Source organism: Rhinopithecus bieti, unplaced genomic scaffold, assembly GCF_001698545.2.
Source record: "Rhinopithecus bieti isolate Rb0 unplaced genomic scaffold, ASM169854v2 scaffold_41728, whole genome shotgun sequence".
Taxonomy (NCBI): Eukaryota; Metazoa; Chordata; class Mammalia; order Primates; family Cercopithecidae; genus Rhinopithecus; species Rhinopithecus bieti.
The window spans coordinates 164476-177305 of NW_016816881.1; the positions used below are offsets into that span (position 1 = coordinate 164476).

The 12830-nt window shown below is 53.0% G+C and overlaps 1 protein-coding gene and 1 long non-coding RNA gene across 4 annotated transcripts in view; one reads left to right on the plus strand and one right to left on the minus strand.

The window, feature by feature from the left end:
• Positions 1–8120, plus strand: part of LOC108517468 (uncharacterized) — a 42572-nt gene extending 34452 nt beyond the window's left edge. Inside the window, exons 2-3 of the long non-coding RNA XR_001882114.1 lie at positions 6455–7054; positions 7982–8120. This is a non-coding gene — a long non-coding RNA (uncharacterized LOC108517468). The remainder of the gene's footprint in view (positions 1–6454; positions 7055–7981) is intronic.
• SUV39H1 (SUV39H1 histone lysine methyltransferase) overlaps positions 1–10790 on the minus strand; it is a 12980-nt gene extending 2190 nt beyond the window's left edge. Inside the window, exons 1-6 of one of the 3 annotated variants that reach the window (XM_017855429.1) lie at positions 10171–10308; positions 8097–8242; positions 6407–7069; positions 698–844; positions 482–611; positions 23–182 (exon numbers count right to left, since the gene is read on the minus strand). In XM_017855429.1, the coding sequence (XP_017710918.1) occupies positions 166–182; positions 482–611; positions 698–844; positions 6407–7069; positions 8097–8242; positions 10171–10195 (1128 nt within the window). In that variant the 5' untranslated portion in view covers positions 10196–10308 and the 3' untranslated portion in view covers positions 23–165. The other 2 variants (XM_017855428.1, XM_017855427.1) reach the window with 2 other exon arrangements.
• Between the last annotated feature and the right edge of the window lie 2040 nt (positions 10791–12830).

Consider the following 12830-nt stretch of genomic DNA (forward strand, 5'->3'; position numbering starts at 1 on the left):
CAGGGGCAGGAATAGAGGGCCACCTGGGCATCCAGAGGTACATCTGAACTCTCCTACCAAAGACCTACCTTTGAGGGTCTCAGAGGTGGCTAGCTTATCAAGGAGGGGACTGGCTGGAGGCCACAAGGGTGTCCAGAGGCTTGGGATGAAGAAGGCCAAAGGGAGCTAGGAGTGGGGAGGGGCTGGGGGATGAGGGAAATTCAGTCAAGACTGGAGTCAGGAGTGTCTTAACTCTCCGGGAATCTTGGGAGAAGTTGGTACGAATGCCTCAGGGTTAGGGTTCAGGGGCTGGGAATGAGGAGACTCAAGGGGTAGGCAGGGGTCTAGTAGTCCGAATGGGGACTGGGAGTCAGGAAGAGCATCTTAAAGCCCCCGCTACAGAATTTTCCTTGGTTCTCTGAGTGATTGGTGTGCCTTCGGGAGGGGTCCTTGTGTCCTAAGTCACAGTGCGCCCCTGCCCCCAGTCCCGTGCCACCCCCACCTTGCATGTTGTAATCAAAGGTGAGCTCCTCGCCTGCCCGGATGGTTCTTGTGGCAAAGAAAGCGATGCGGGGCAGCCGCTCGTCAAGGTTGTCTATGAAGACGTTGTACACCTGCAGGTTGGGGTCACACTGGGCGAGAAAGAACAGTTGGGAGAGTGAGGAGGGGCCCCAGTCTGCCCCTCTTGACCCCCTGCCCGCCTGCCGGGGGTACCCACACTGTGGTTGACAAAGTGGGAGATGTTGCCATAGTAGGCGGCATCCACGGTGTACACGTCCTCCACGTAGTCCAGGTCAAAGAGGTAGGTGGCACCCTGGCGGTCGTAGATCTGGCCCCGTCGCTCCGCCTCCTCTGAGGTAATGATCTAGGGAAAGGGCCATGGGTGAGGGGAGATTGACTGTGAAGGCTCAGGAAAGCCGGCACTGCTTCTGACCTCCGAAGGACAGGGAGCAGGAGGCACCCCTGCCCATGGACACACGCAGGCAGTGACGCAGAGGGTCTGTTGGCCCTTCTTGGGGAGCTGGGCCTCAGTTGGCAACCACCTGGCCCGCCTCAGGCCTCTGGCTAACAGGAGTCGTCCCTGGCGGTGAACGCAGGCTGGCCTGGCCGCAGGGCTCAACTGGGGCTATGTGAGCGCCTCCTGCCGCCACCCAGCAAGAGCTGCCCAAGAACCCCTGGAGCCTCCAGCACCCTGGGACGGAGCAGGAAGGTGATCAGGAGAGACCAAAGCAAGGGCAAGAAAGAAAGTGACCCGGGGTGCCACGGGGAGAGACACTGACTGATCCAGGCAAGGGAGCCTGAGCCCGTGTAGGACCCAGCAGGGAGGGCGTGGGGAGAGGGGAAGAAGAGATCCAGGCCATGGGGAAAAGGGGCAAGGGCCTCAGGCAAGAGAGGTGGAGGCAGAGGCAGACGGAGGCCGAGGTCCAGAGAGCCAGAAAGAGGCTGAGGCCACACACTTCAGAGACAGCAGCAGAGAGGGAGGAAAGATGAAGGGAGAGCACGGTGAGAGGAGCTCTCCCTCGGCCCAGGGCTGTGTGGTATCAACTGGTGCTTCAGACAGCAGTGGGTGCCTCCTCCCCAGCTGGGTCCCTGCCTGTCCTAGGAAACAGGAAGCTTTGCTGCCATCCTAGCCCCAGCCTGTCCTTGCCTCCCAATCCAACCCAACAAATCTCTCCTCTGCGGCCCCATGGCCCCTCTTCCCTGAGGTCAGCAATGGCAGCCTCCTGGCAATCCCCAAGCATAGCTGACCAGGCCCTTCCCTGGGTGGGGGTCCCACTGTACCTCAGCCAAGAACAGTGCACAGCACACAGGAGACACATGGGGACTGCTGTTTACTTTGATTCTGCTTGCTGGCTTAGCAGCCTGTCCTCTAAGTGGCAGCCCTCCAGGTAGCTCCAGCACTCCCCTGCCACACTTTTTCCTTCCCCTCCCTTCTCCAGAGACCCCTCTCAGGCCTCCTTCCTTGTTCACCCTCATGTGGGCCGGTGACCATGCCCTTCTGACTTGGGAATCCATCTCCTTAGCTAGGATGGCCACACTGGTGTTCTCCCTGGCTGTCCCCTCAAGGCTGTGTTCCATGCCAACGGCTGACTAACAATGCCTTGAGGAAACCAAGATTTACCCCCCCGCCCTCAGGCCACACTACGCACTGCCCCCTGCTCCAGTTCTGTTCCTTGAGGAACCTGGCTCCCCTGCACCCTGTTTTTGTTTGTTTACTCATCCATTCAGTGGGTTTTTATTGAGGCCTTCCTTGTGCCCAGTCCCAGCACCCAGGGCTCATGGTCTGATCAGGGAGACACAGGAACCAGGCCCGGTCACCATTCTCAGGGGTCACAGGTGGGTAGGGGATACACAGGAACCAGGATTGGTCCCTTCCCTCAAGGGGTCAAAGTCTGGTCACAGACAGATTCAGACACCCACAGTGTAAGATTGTGATCAGAAAACAATGCTTAGGGCTTGAGGGGAAAGGGAGAAGAGAAGGATTCTCTAAAACAAGTTGCAGATCATAAAAGGGCTTTACCACCTGGTGGAAGAGTGGGGACTCTCTCCTAAGGGCCACACCATGAGGGTGGAATATGTCAAGATCAGTCTCCCTTCACCTCTGGAGAACACACAGTCTTCCTTGTGGCATCAGCTCAAACAGATGGGACCTCTCTGGGCAGCCTTCCAAGCTTCCCGTTCTTCCCCTACCTCAAAAGCTGGCCACTTGTCTGATAAAGCCCTGGGATCAAAGGGCAGCCTCTCCCAGGCTCACGGGCCTAGTGGGTGGGGTATGAGCCATCTTTTTCACTGTAGGGCCCTCCTCGAGCCAGGGGGAGTGCCCACATCCTCCCTGGTCTCCATCTTCATGCCTATTCTGCCACTACCTGCTCTCCCAATCTCACCAGGAGTGAGTCATACTGCAGGCCCTCCAGGGCACAAACACTTCCTGGTTCCTTCTCCTCTTTTCAGTCCCATTCTCTAATGACTGGTCAACCCTGAAAGCTTGGGAACAGATCGGCCTGTCTCTGCTCCCTAACAGCTCTCCAGAATGAATGGAAAAGACAGGCTATAAGCTGGCAGTTCTGAGAGGGTGCTGACATGATTGGGAACTAGAAGACTTGGAGTCAGCTGCTGCTCTGCCCCCTCCTGGACATGGGATCCTGAATGTTCTCTCTGCCTGTTTCCTCAGCCAAAAAAAAAAAAAGCTACAGCCTGGCAGGGCACCAGTTTTAGACATTATTTGGGCCTTTATTTTTTTTATCCATTGTACTACTTTTGTGATTTTAATGAAGTTATTCCACCTCTGGGCCTCAGTTTTCTCATCTGCAGAATGGGAATGACAGTGACAAAATCCCAACCTGACAGGGACTGTTGTAAAGATGCATACAAGATCATGGATGTGAAAGGTGTTCCTGTTTCTGATAGGAGAGTGAGCAATGTTAGGAGTGGTTATGAGGACCACTTATAAATATAAGGCACACCCTTATTTTATGTGCCCTTTACCAAGAAAGGAAAAACTGCTGTTAATTATAAATGATACACCATGATTTAATTAAGACATCTTCATTTCAGAGATGTTAAAATAGGAAGAAAATGCATGTTTTAGAATGGGTAAAATAGGCTGGCATTGTCTCTTGGGTGAGGATGGGAATGTTCTGCAGGAACGTGAAAGTTCTGACCCAATGTGGGAGGCTGCAAAGGAGGGAAGGGCAGCTCCCGTGGAGGGAGCTCTTGGTACAGACTGTCAGTACATGTCCCAGCTGAAGAAGGACAGTAGATAGCATGGTGTGCAGATAGGACCTTGATTCCGTAACACCCTGTCAGCGTCTGGAACGGCACTACAGAATCAAGTAAATTAGAACGGCTGCAACGAAATTTATGACTATTACCCCAAGTAGGATAAATAAAGACTACAAATAGGACCCTATCCGGTCAGGCTGGGTCCTGTAGCCAGATGGGTTACAAAAAAACTTGGTCTTCTGGACATTTTGGATTTGCTGAAGTTTGGACTGTGCTGATAATGTTTGTATCAAACTTCTGTGTACTGAACACTGTTCAAGTGCTTTTTCCAAGTGCTTGATACATAGTAACTCATTTAATTTTTGTAACAAGTGTGTGAATTGAGTGCTAGTATCATTCCCATTTTGTAGATTAGTAAATGCAGGCACAGAGGTTAGTGACTGCTGATGAGTAGTGGAGCTGGGATTCAGCCTCAGGCAGTCAGGATCCAGAGTCCACTCTCCTAACCATTTGCTATACTGTCTCTTCAGAGGGGGATGCGGGAAGATGAGTTTGGCTCTTTCCGGAGGCCTGTGGCACCATCAGGAGGACCCACAGGTCTGAGAGTGCTGGAGGGCGACCAGGAAATAGTGCAGCAAGAATGTGTGGAGAGCAGGAAGGGTGAGGACAGGGCTGAGAGGATCCCTGGAAACCTTGATGTTTCCAGGGTAGAGGATTAAAGACACTAAGGAAGAGCAGCCAGCAAACTCTCAGGCCCAGGAGGGTCCGAGGCTGCCCTTGGGGTATAGAGTCTTCCTTCTCGACTGTCAGGACCCTGTGTGGTGGACAGTGTTTCCTCCAGATGCCAGTACAGTGAGGCTGAGATACTTCTTGCTCTGTGCAGCTCCTAGGACAGTGGACTGTCAGGGTCCTGTGGGGTTTGGACATGTCCTCCTCCAGAGAGTTTGGGTTCCTTCAACCTCTGGACACTTCCTCCAGAGTGTCAGGACACTGAGAGCATGGACACTTACCCCGATACTGTCAGGGTGCCCTTGGGTATAGACTAGATCTCCAGGCTGTCTGGATCCCTCTGGGGTGAGGACACTTCTTTTTCCTGACTGTCATGACAGCATGGGTGTGGACACTTCCTAAATCAGACCAGGTCCTCTAGAGTGTGGAGAGCACAAGCTCTTCCTCCAGGTCACTGGAGTCACTGTGAGACATGGACTTCCTACAGATTATCAGGACTCTCTCCCCCTCCCACTGTCAGGAGCCCTCAGGGTGTGGACACCTCCCCACTCCTCCTTCCAGATGGCCAGGTCCTGTGGCATGTGGACATCTCCTCCAGCAGGCCAGCAGGGTTATCTGGACAGGGTGTGGCTGTCTCCTTGCCCAGACTGTCAGGGTCCTCTGTGGTATAGATTGTTCTGCCCAAGATTATCTCTGTCCCTGTGGGGTGTGACCCTCTCTACTTTACAGTTTCTCAGAGCAGGAGCCTCTCCTTGTCATCAGTATCAGTGCTACAGTGTGGACACCCTCATGTGAGTGTTCCTCAGGCCAGTTTCTGTCACTTTCCAACCATATCACACCTCTAAGGGACCTATGGAAATATATAGAGGTATCTGGGGTTGTCACTATGACAGGGCACACTCATGGATTTAAATGGTAAAGGTCCAGGAATGCTAAATGTCCCCCAATGCATGAGACAGTTGTACATAACAAAAATTCATCTCATCCCAAATGCTAACTGCATCCCATCTTAGAATGTGACATTTTTCTGTTGCAGATACTTGTTATCTACTTGCTAGTTATGGCTATGCTTTAGCCTTGTGCAGCTGGGCACATGGCTAAAGCACATCCCGTTGCCTCCCTTGCACGGAGGTGAGGCCAGTGACTCAGTTCCAGCCAGTGGAGCATGGGCAGAAGTGATGGGGGCTGCATCTAGGCCTGGCCCACTAGGATGGGCCCCTTCTATCCCCCACTTGGCCCGCCTGCCAGGCAATGCTGAGGATCTAGTGGTGACTCCAAGGCTTCAAGGCACAGCAAAGGCACAGGAGGGAAAGAGCCTCGGTATCCCAGTCGCGGTGTGAAAGGATACCCACCCAAACCCCCACATGGACTGTTCCATAAGCAAGCAAACTTGTAATGTGCAAAGTCACTAAGATGAGGGGGTTGTTTTTACAATGGCTGGCTTGCCTACTACACTCAGCTTTCCCCAGTGTCCTGAAAGTCTAAAGGAGTTAGCCAACCTTTGTCCAAAGCATGTCTCATCCTACTCCAGACTGCGTTCCTTCTGTGCAGACTGGTAAAACAATGCTCCTCAGGCAGATACTGCTTGGTGATAAGATGGGCCTTTGTGAAATGAGAAGAGGAAGTGCCTTTCCAGCTGATGCAGCCCTATGCCAGACCATATGGCCTGATACAAGGAATGCTAAGGCTGCCTGGATCTCAGCTCCCACTTTTCTTCTTTGCTAAGTACCCTGATAAAGTCAACCCAGTGCAGAAGTATTTCGGTGTTTCTGTAACCACCAGCATGGCCATGCTGGTGTGTACCAGCTTGGAATACTTGTCCCTGCCCGATGTCCCTATGACACTCAGATCAGTGTACCAGGCCTTTCCCATAGGGAAAGCAGGGAGTTGTAGACACACAGTGAGGAGAGCTGGGTGCACACTGTGAACACAGGGTGGGAAGAGCTGAACACACACACTGGTCCCATCTCCCTACCTCTCCCACGTACTCCATGACGAAGCTGTTCTTGCGAATCTTCTCCAGGGTGCGGACGCCCCAGCCACGCCCATCATCTGTGCGGAAGATGCAGAGGTCATATCGGATGCCTTTCTGTACCACGCGATTCGGGCAGTCATAGCCACAGCGGCAGCGGGAGTTGCACTCGTAGATGGGCAGCCCGGCTCGAAGCCGCACCTGGCCCTGGTCATTGTAGGCAAACTTGTGCAGTGACGCCCCCGGGCAGCAGCCTCCAGTGGGTGCCCACAGACAGTCCTGGCACTCGCAGCCTACAGCCACCTGGTTGAGGGTGATGCCCTCACCAACACGGTACTCATTGATGTACACGAAGGCCCGCGGGGGGCCGTCCAGGTCCACCTCATTCTCTACAGTGATGCGTCCCAGATGGCTGCGCTTGGCATTGAGCTCCTGCTCCCAGCGACGGAGTGCCCGCCTCTGCTTGGCCTTCTGCACCAGGTAGTTGGCCAAGCTTGGGTCCAGGTGCCGGGGGGTCTTTGACCGGTGGTGCCGCCGGAGCAGCTCCCTCTCTAAGTCCTTGTGGAACTGCTTGAGGATACGCACACACTTGAGATTCTGCCGTGGCTCCCAGGTGCTCTCTGAGTCTGGATATCCGCGCCATTTCACCAGGTAATATTCCTGTTCCTGTTGGGGGTGGGTAGGGGAACGGTGGTACCATAAGTGGTGAGATCTTTGGGCCAGCCTTCATGGGGCTTCCATCCCAAAGCTGATGGATAACACCTAACCCACCCCACCCCTTTTCTGGAATGACTTCATGCAGTGGTTAAAAAGCATGGGCTCTAAAGTGAGGATTACCAGGTTCAAATCCTGCTCTCCCCCTTACTGTCTGTCCAAACTGTTCCAACTTTTAATTAATCTCCCAAACCCACTCCCCTCCTTGGTCTTCCCCATCATCAGCTCCCTCCTTCTAGCTGTTCAGACCGGAACTCCTGGAGTCAGACTTGAATCCTCTTTTGTTCACACTTCCGACATCCACCCTCCGCACAGCCTGTTAGCCCCACCTTCAAAATACATCCAGTGACAAACCATTGCCACTGCCACCACTGTGGCTCACCTGGACCCTGACAAGTCCTTGCCTGTTTTAGGCAGCTTACGTGTATTATTAACTAACTTAATCCTCACAACCCGACATGAGGTGGATGCTCCTAGTCATCCCCCTTTTATGACAAAGGAAATGAAGTACTGAGGGTTTGGGTAGGTAAACACAACCAGGACTGGAACCCAAGCATGCTGACTCCAGTTTGTTCTCCTAACCATCCTGCCACTCCCCCTTCTGGCAATAACTCCCCATTTCACAGTTGTTAGGGGATTAAATGAGTTTCCGAGAGGAAGCACCTGGCACACTGAAAGTGCTCAATAGCCGTTAGCTATTGACATTTCCACTCCAGGGTTCAGCATCTCAATCTTTGCAGTTACTTTGTATTCCTAGGGAGATGGGAAGAGAATTCCTTCTGGCTCCTGCCCCCATCAGAAAGCTACTTAGTTTCCCTATCTGTAACATAGGGATAAAAGGGTCTGTTCATCCTATTTTTTCAGGGTCAGAGGAGAAAATTCCCTTTGGAAACAGATGTGGGCAGTTGGGGACAAGAGGGCAGGACACTAACTTCCTTGTGACCTGTCCCCTCCCAGAGCATGGTCACCCCAGACTCACGCGGATCTTCTTGTAATCGCACAGGTACTCGACTTCAAAGTCATAGAGGTTCCTCTTAGAGATACCGAGGGCAGGGCAGGAGAGCTTGGCCAGGCGGCACAGGTCCTGCAGCTGATTCCAAGAAGACTTGCAACATACGCTGCAGCCTGGATCAAGCGGGGCAGAAAGAACTATTACTGGGCAGTGTGACAAGGCCAGGAGTCAAAGGGGACCCCAAATCCTCCCTGGGACATCCCAAAGACTGCCTAAGAGTCAGGGAAATTTAATCCACAGGCCTTCCCCAATGCTGAGACTGTTCTACAACAGAAATGTGCTTTGAACCCCAATGCTCACTGCCCAAGGCTGCCCCTGGAGCAGCAGACCTCTGAGTGGGGTTTGCAACATGAATTGTCCTAAAGGAATCTATTTACAGAGCTTCAAACTCCATGTCATTCCTAATACTGCCTGCAAACCTGCTTTGGGTTCAGGACCTGACTACCCTTCTCTCCACTTTGCAAAAGAAAGAGAACAACCCCCGATCTCAGTAGGATGCAATGCCCCGAGGTGTTGGGGGCGGCGGGCACAGATGGGAGGACAAGATTAAAACCTCCAGGGCACCAAACAAAGGCTAACTGGGAAGACTGGTCTTTAATCCCTTATCTCAAACTCCTGGGCCAGATGTGTTTTGGAATTCAAAATTTTTTGGATTTTACAAGACTAGTTCTAGGATACATCACCTAACACCCCCAGCGTGGTCACGGGACATCAAGCTATAATCAAATGCATTAACCGTCCTGCAGCAAAAGTATGAATTTCCCACATTAAATAGGAGAAATAGAGATATAAAATAGCCTCACAGAATAGTTCCACTTTAGAATCTACTTTTGCCATAAATGGTGCCAAATTTAAGAAAAGGATTTCAGTTTTCAGGGCTTTTTAGATTTCGGAATTATGAGCAAGAGATTGTGGAATGATACTACATTACAGGAAGGCTCCTTAAATGATCAATCTGGGTGCCTTAAATCCACAAGGTATATTTTTTCACACTACATTTTGACTTTCTGTCTCATCCACCTTTCTGTGAAGAGTAAAGCTCATCCAAAGGGTTATGCTCTGAATTTATACGCAAAGCAGTACAGATTAGTGACACTGATTCTTTTAAATATACCTGGTATATTTCTGGGGCTGCCAAAATTTTGTAAGACATAGAGATTTTAAAAAATAGATTTCTTTCTGATTCAAGGCACATTCTTAATCAATGTGCTTTAGAAGCCATTTTATCAAATCAGGTCTCAAAAACATTCCAAGGGCAGTCAGTCCTCATCTTACTTCATCTTTTAAAATGTTTAATATTTTCTGCCTCCCATTGCAAAATCACACTTAAACTCCAGATGTCAACCTAAAACGTACAAGAGCTTTTCAAAATTATTTCATGTGCAAGCCATACCCCCCCCCACTTAGGCAAGACCAAGTGGAGACCGAGCCCGCATGTGCCCACGCTTTCCTCTCCTCGCAAACCCCTTCCTTCACTTGCATTGGAAACCCCACTTAAGTGGTCCCAACTAATACCTCCAGCTGCTGGCTCCGGAACTGGCCACAGGTGGACTCTCCTGAACCCCTCAGAGGTCCCCCCACTTGTGGAACCCGTCCTCCCTGCGGCTTTTGTCACATAGAGGGGCCCCCCCAACATAACTGAGTCACCCCTCTTTCCCTGCACATGGGGAGTCCAGCTGTCCTATTAGGAAGGCCCCATTTCCCTCTTCTGGGGATCCTCTATTCCAAACCCTTCCCCATCACGCCAAGAGGCGATACGTTCCCCTGAAGAGTTCCCTGTCCCCGCACTCTGAAGGGGGGGTCTATCCCCTTATCTTCCCTCCCCTTCCGGCGTCTCGCGTGGACACCGAATGGGTAACGGTCACCGGGGCCGATTTTCCCGCGCGCGGGCGCGGCCTCCCCGACAAGCCCCGCGCGTGCGCGCGCCGGTCCGGCCGCGATCTGCGGCGCGCGCCCCCCTCCTGCGTCCCCACTTAGCCCCAGGCCCGCTGCGTTCCGAGGTACGCGCCCCCTCCCCTGAGCCCCGCCCAGCCCCGCGCACCAGGCCCGCGCTCCCCGAGCTCCATCCTTTCCGCGCCGAGCTTCCGGCGCCGGGGCCTCAGACGCCGGGGTCCCGAGCTGGCGACGCCACCCCTCCAGCCCACCCGGCCCGGCCAGCGGGCCCGCGCCTCTGTCTCCACTGCTTCACCTTTTAAATTTTCCGCCATCTTTCCCCACGGCTAACGACATTCGGGCCTAGCCGGCCTCGCGAGAAGAGAGCTCGCGCGGGCGTGGCCAGGAACGCGCAGCCTATTGGCCGCGGCTCGCGACTCGCAGCACCCGCGCGGACCAACCGGAGAGCCGTGACCGAACCCCTCCCTGCCGCCCGGCTGGGTCCCGGAGGCGGGTGCTCGCCGCACTTTCCCAGAGTGCGTCTGGGCGGCGGCGGCAGCGGGAGCGACAGTGGCGGTAGCTAAAGTTGCCAGAGGCCCTGCCCGTGCGCTGGTCTGTCTGTCACACTGCTAGCCAATCACCTCATCAGCCAGTCACAGTGGCTCCTGAGTTCTGTCATACTCCCTATTATCACCGTCAGTCAGCCCGTCATCACATTTTAACCCCAAGCAGGCCGGGGCTCCCAGGTGGACTAGCGCCACATCCAACCGCTCAGGCGGTCGCACCAGACGGGTGCCTAATCAGACCCCCGGCCCCCATCCACACTGCTGGGCAGTCAATACCGGCTTCCATTTGTGCCCCCGGGCCAGCGGCGACTCCTTGGAGGCAGCCAGCCAGCCAGCCAGCCAGCCAGCCAGCCAGCCTTATCATTCCCTATTACCGTCTTGTCCTCAATCAGTCTTCCTTTCCACCCACCATAGCTCTGGGACCAGCTGCGATTCTCCCTGGCTAAATCCTCTCATAGACTGCAGCATCCAGCCATGCCCCCAGGCGGGCTGTGATTAGGTCGGGGCAAGCTGTCATTGTCAGCATCTAATACAGCCCTGTCGGACACTATCAGTTGATCACTGTCTTTCCCTCAGATTACTTCTCCTTCACACCATGATCAGTCACAACACCCAGCTAGGCCCTCAAAGCAAATAGTCACAGCAACTAGAGGTACGATTAAGCCTCCACACCACCTGTCAGTGGGTCAGCCAGTCTGTCATTTCTCAGGCGACTCATCCCCACCATTGGTCAATCAGTCTCCTCTGATGCGTTGAAGCTGAGATTCTATCAGGGCAGACAGTCCGTAACCACGTACAGCCATCGAGTCAGACAGTTATGCTGATTTTGCTGCTGGCCAGCTGGCCTGTGACTCGTTCAATCCGCCCCTCATCACATCGTCAGTCATTCTCAGCATCCGACTGACCGCACCGTCTGTCAGGTGATCAGTCAGTCATAGCACCCAGCCAGGCCCTCCAGCATGCTGTGATTCGAGCAGCGTGGACAGTTGATTACCAGATGCAGCTGCCTAGCAAGCAGCCACGGATATGTTGACCAGTCAGCCTGAAGTTTCCCCAGGTGGCCCTCCTTTACACAGTGCCAGACAGTATAACATCTAGACATTCCCCCAGGCCAGCTGTGATTCCTGACAATAGTCATTCACAACATCTGGCCACCCAGGCAGGCAGTAGCACCACGGACCATCAGCCAGCCAGCCTGCAAGGTCCTCAGGAGGCTGCCTGTCTTTTCCACTGTCAGGCTACCAGCCCCAGCTAGTCCTAGGCAGGCTGTCATTCAGTTAGATGTTCAGGAAACCGCGCTGTCACTTCCTCAAATTGCCCCCTCTCCCTGTCACTCCATGAGGTCTGTAGTCAACCAAACGGTTATACAGTTAACCAAACGGATATTCTGTCTGCCTGCTAGTCCAGCTGTGAGCTCATTAAGAAGTGACTGGCTGGTCTGAGGTTCCGTCAGCCCTAGCTTGCCCTGAGTGGGACAGACAGGAACGAAAGTCCCACCATGTATCCCCTTCCCTCCCTTATTCCTTCTCGAGCAGAGTCAGATTTTCGTCCTCATGTACTCCCAGTCTCCTCGGGCAGCAGGACTCTCCCACTCCCGGTTGTCCAGGAGACCTGTCCAACCCACAAGAGTGATTTAAGACAGGACCTCTGCCTGTCTGGATCTGAGAGGGAGACAAAGGGGTCTGTGGCCAGTAGTGCCCCAAACCACTATAAAGTAGTGGGCAAAATACTGGATTCTGGAGCCTGACTACCTGGACTCAAATCCAGGCTCTGCCATTTACTTGTCCTTAGGCAGTTTCTTAAATTGGTCTGTAAAACCTCGAGTAAGTGACCTTGGGGTGGGTGTCTCTTGCTCATCTGGAAAGTGAATCATTCTGGACTAGCACTTTTTCAGGAGACCTCAAAAGTTAAGAGGCCATCTTAGAGCTACCGTGTCCCACCTTCAGCCATTTGTAAGTTCATTCAGCATTAAATTAATGGCTACTGCGTTGCCCAATGCTGGGGCCAATATAAGGTTTTATTCATTTCAAGCTTCACAGGTTTGACCTATTGTAATGTAAACCTCAGATTGGAGTGTAACACAAATACAGAAGGGTACACAGACCAGGGGTGAACACTGTAATGAGTTTTCACAAGCAGACCTACATGTGGAACCAGAATGCAGGCTGAGCAACCATTTAGCCAGATCTCAGAAGCATTTAATTGTTTTGTATAAATCTATTGGGTACAAGTGTAATTTTTTTTTTTTTTTTTTTTTTTTTTT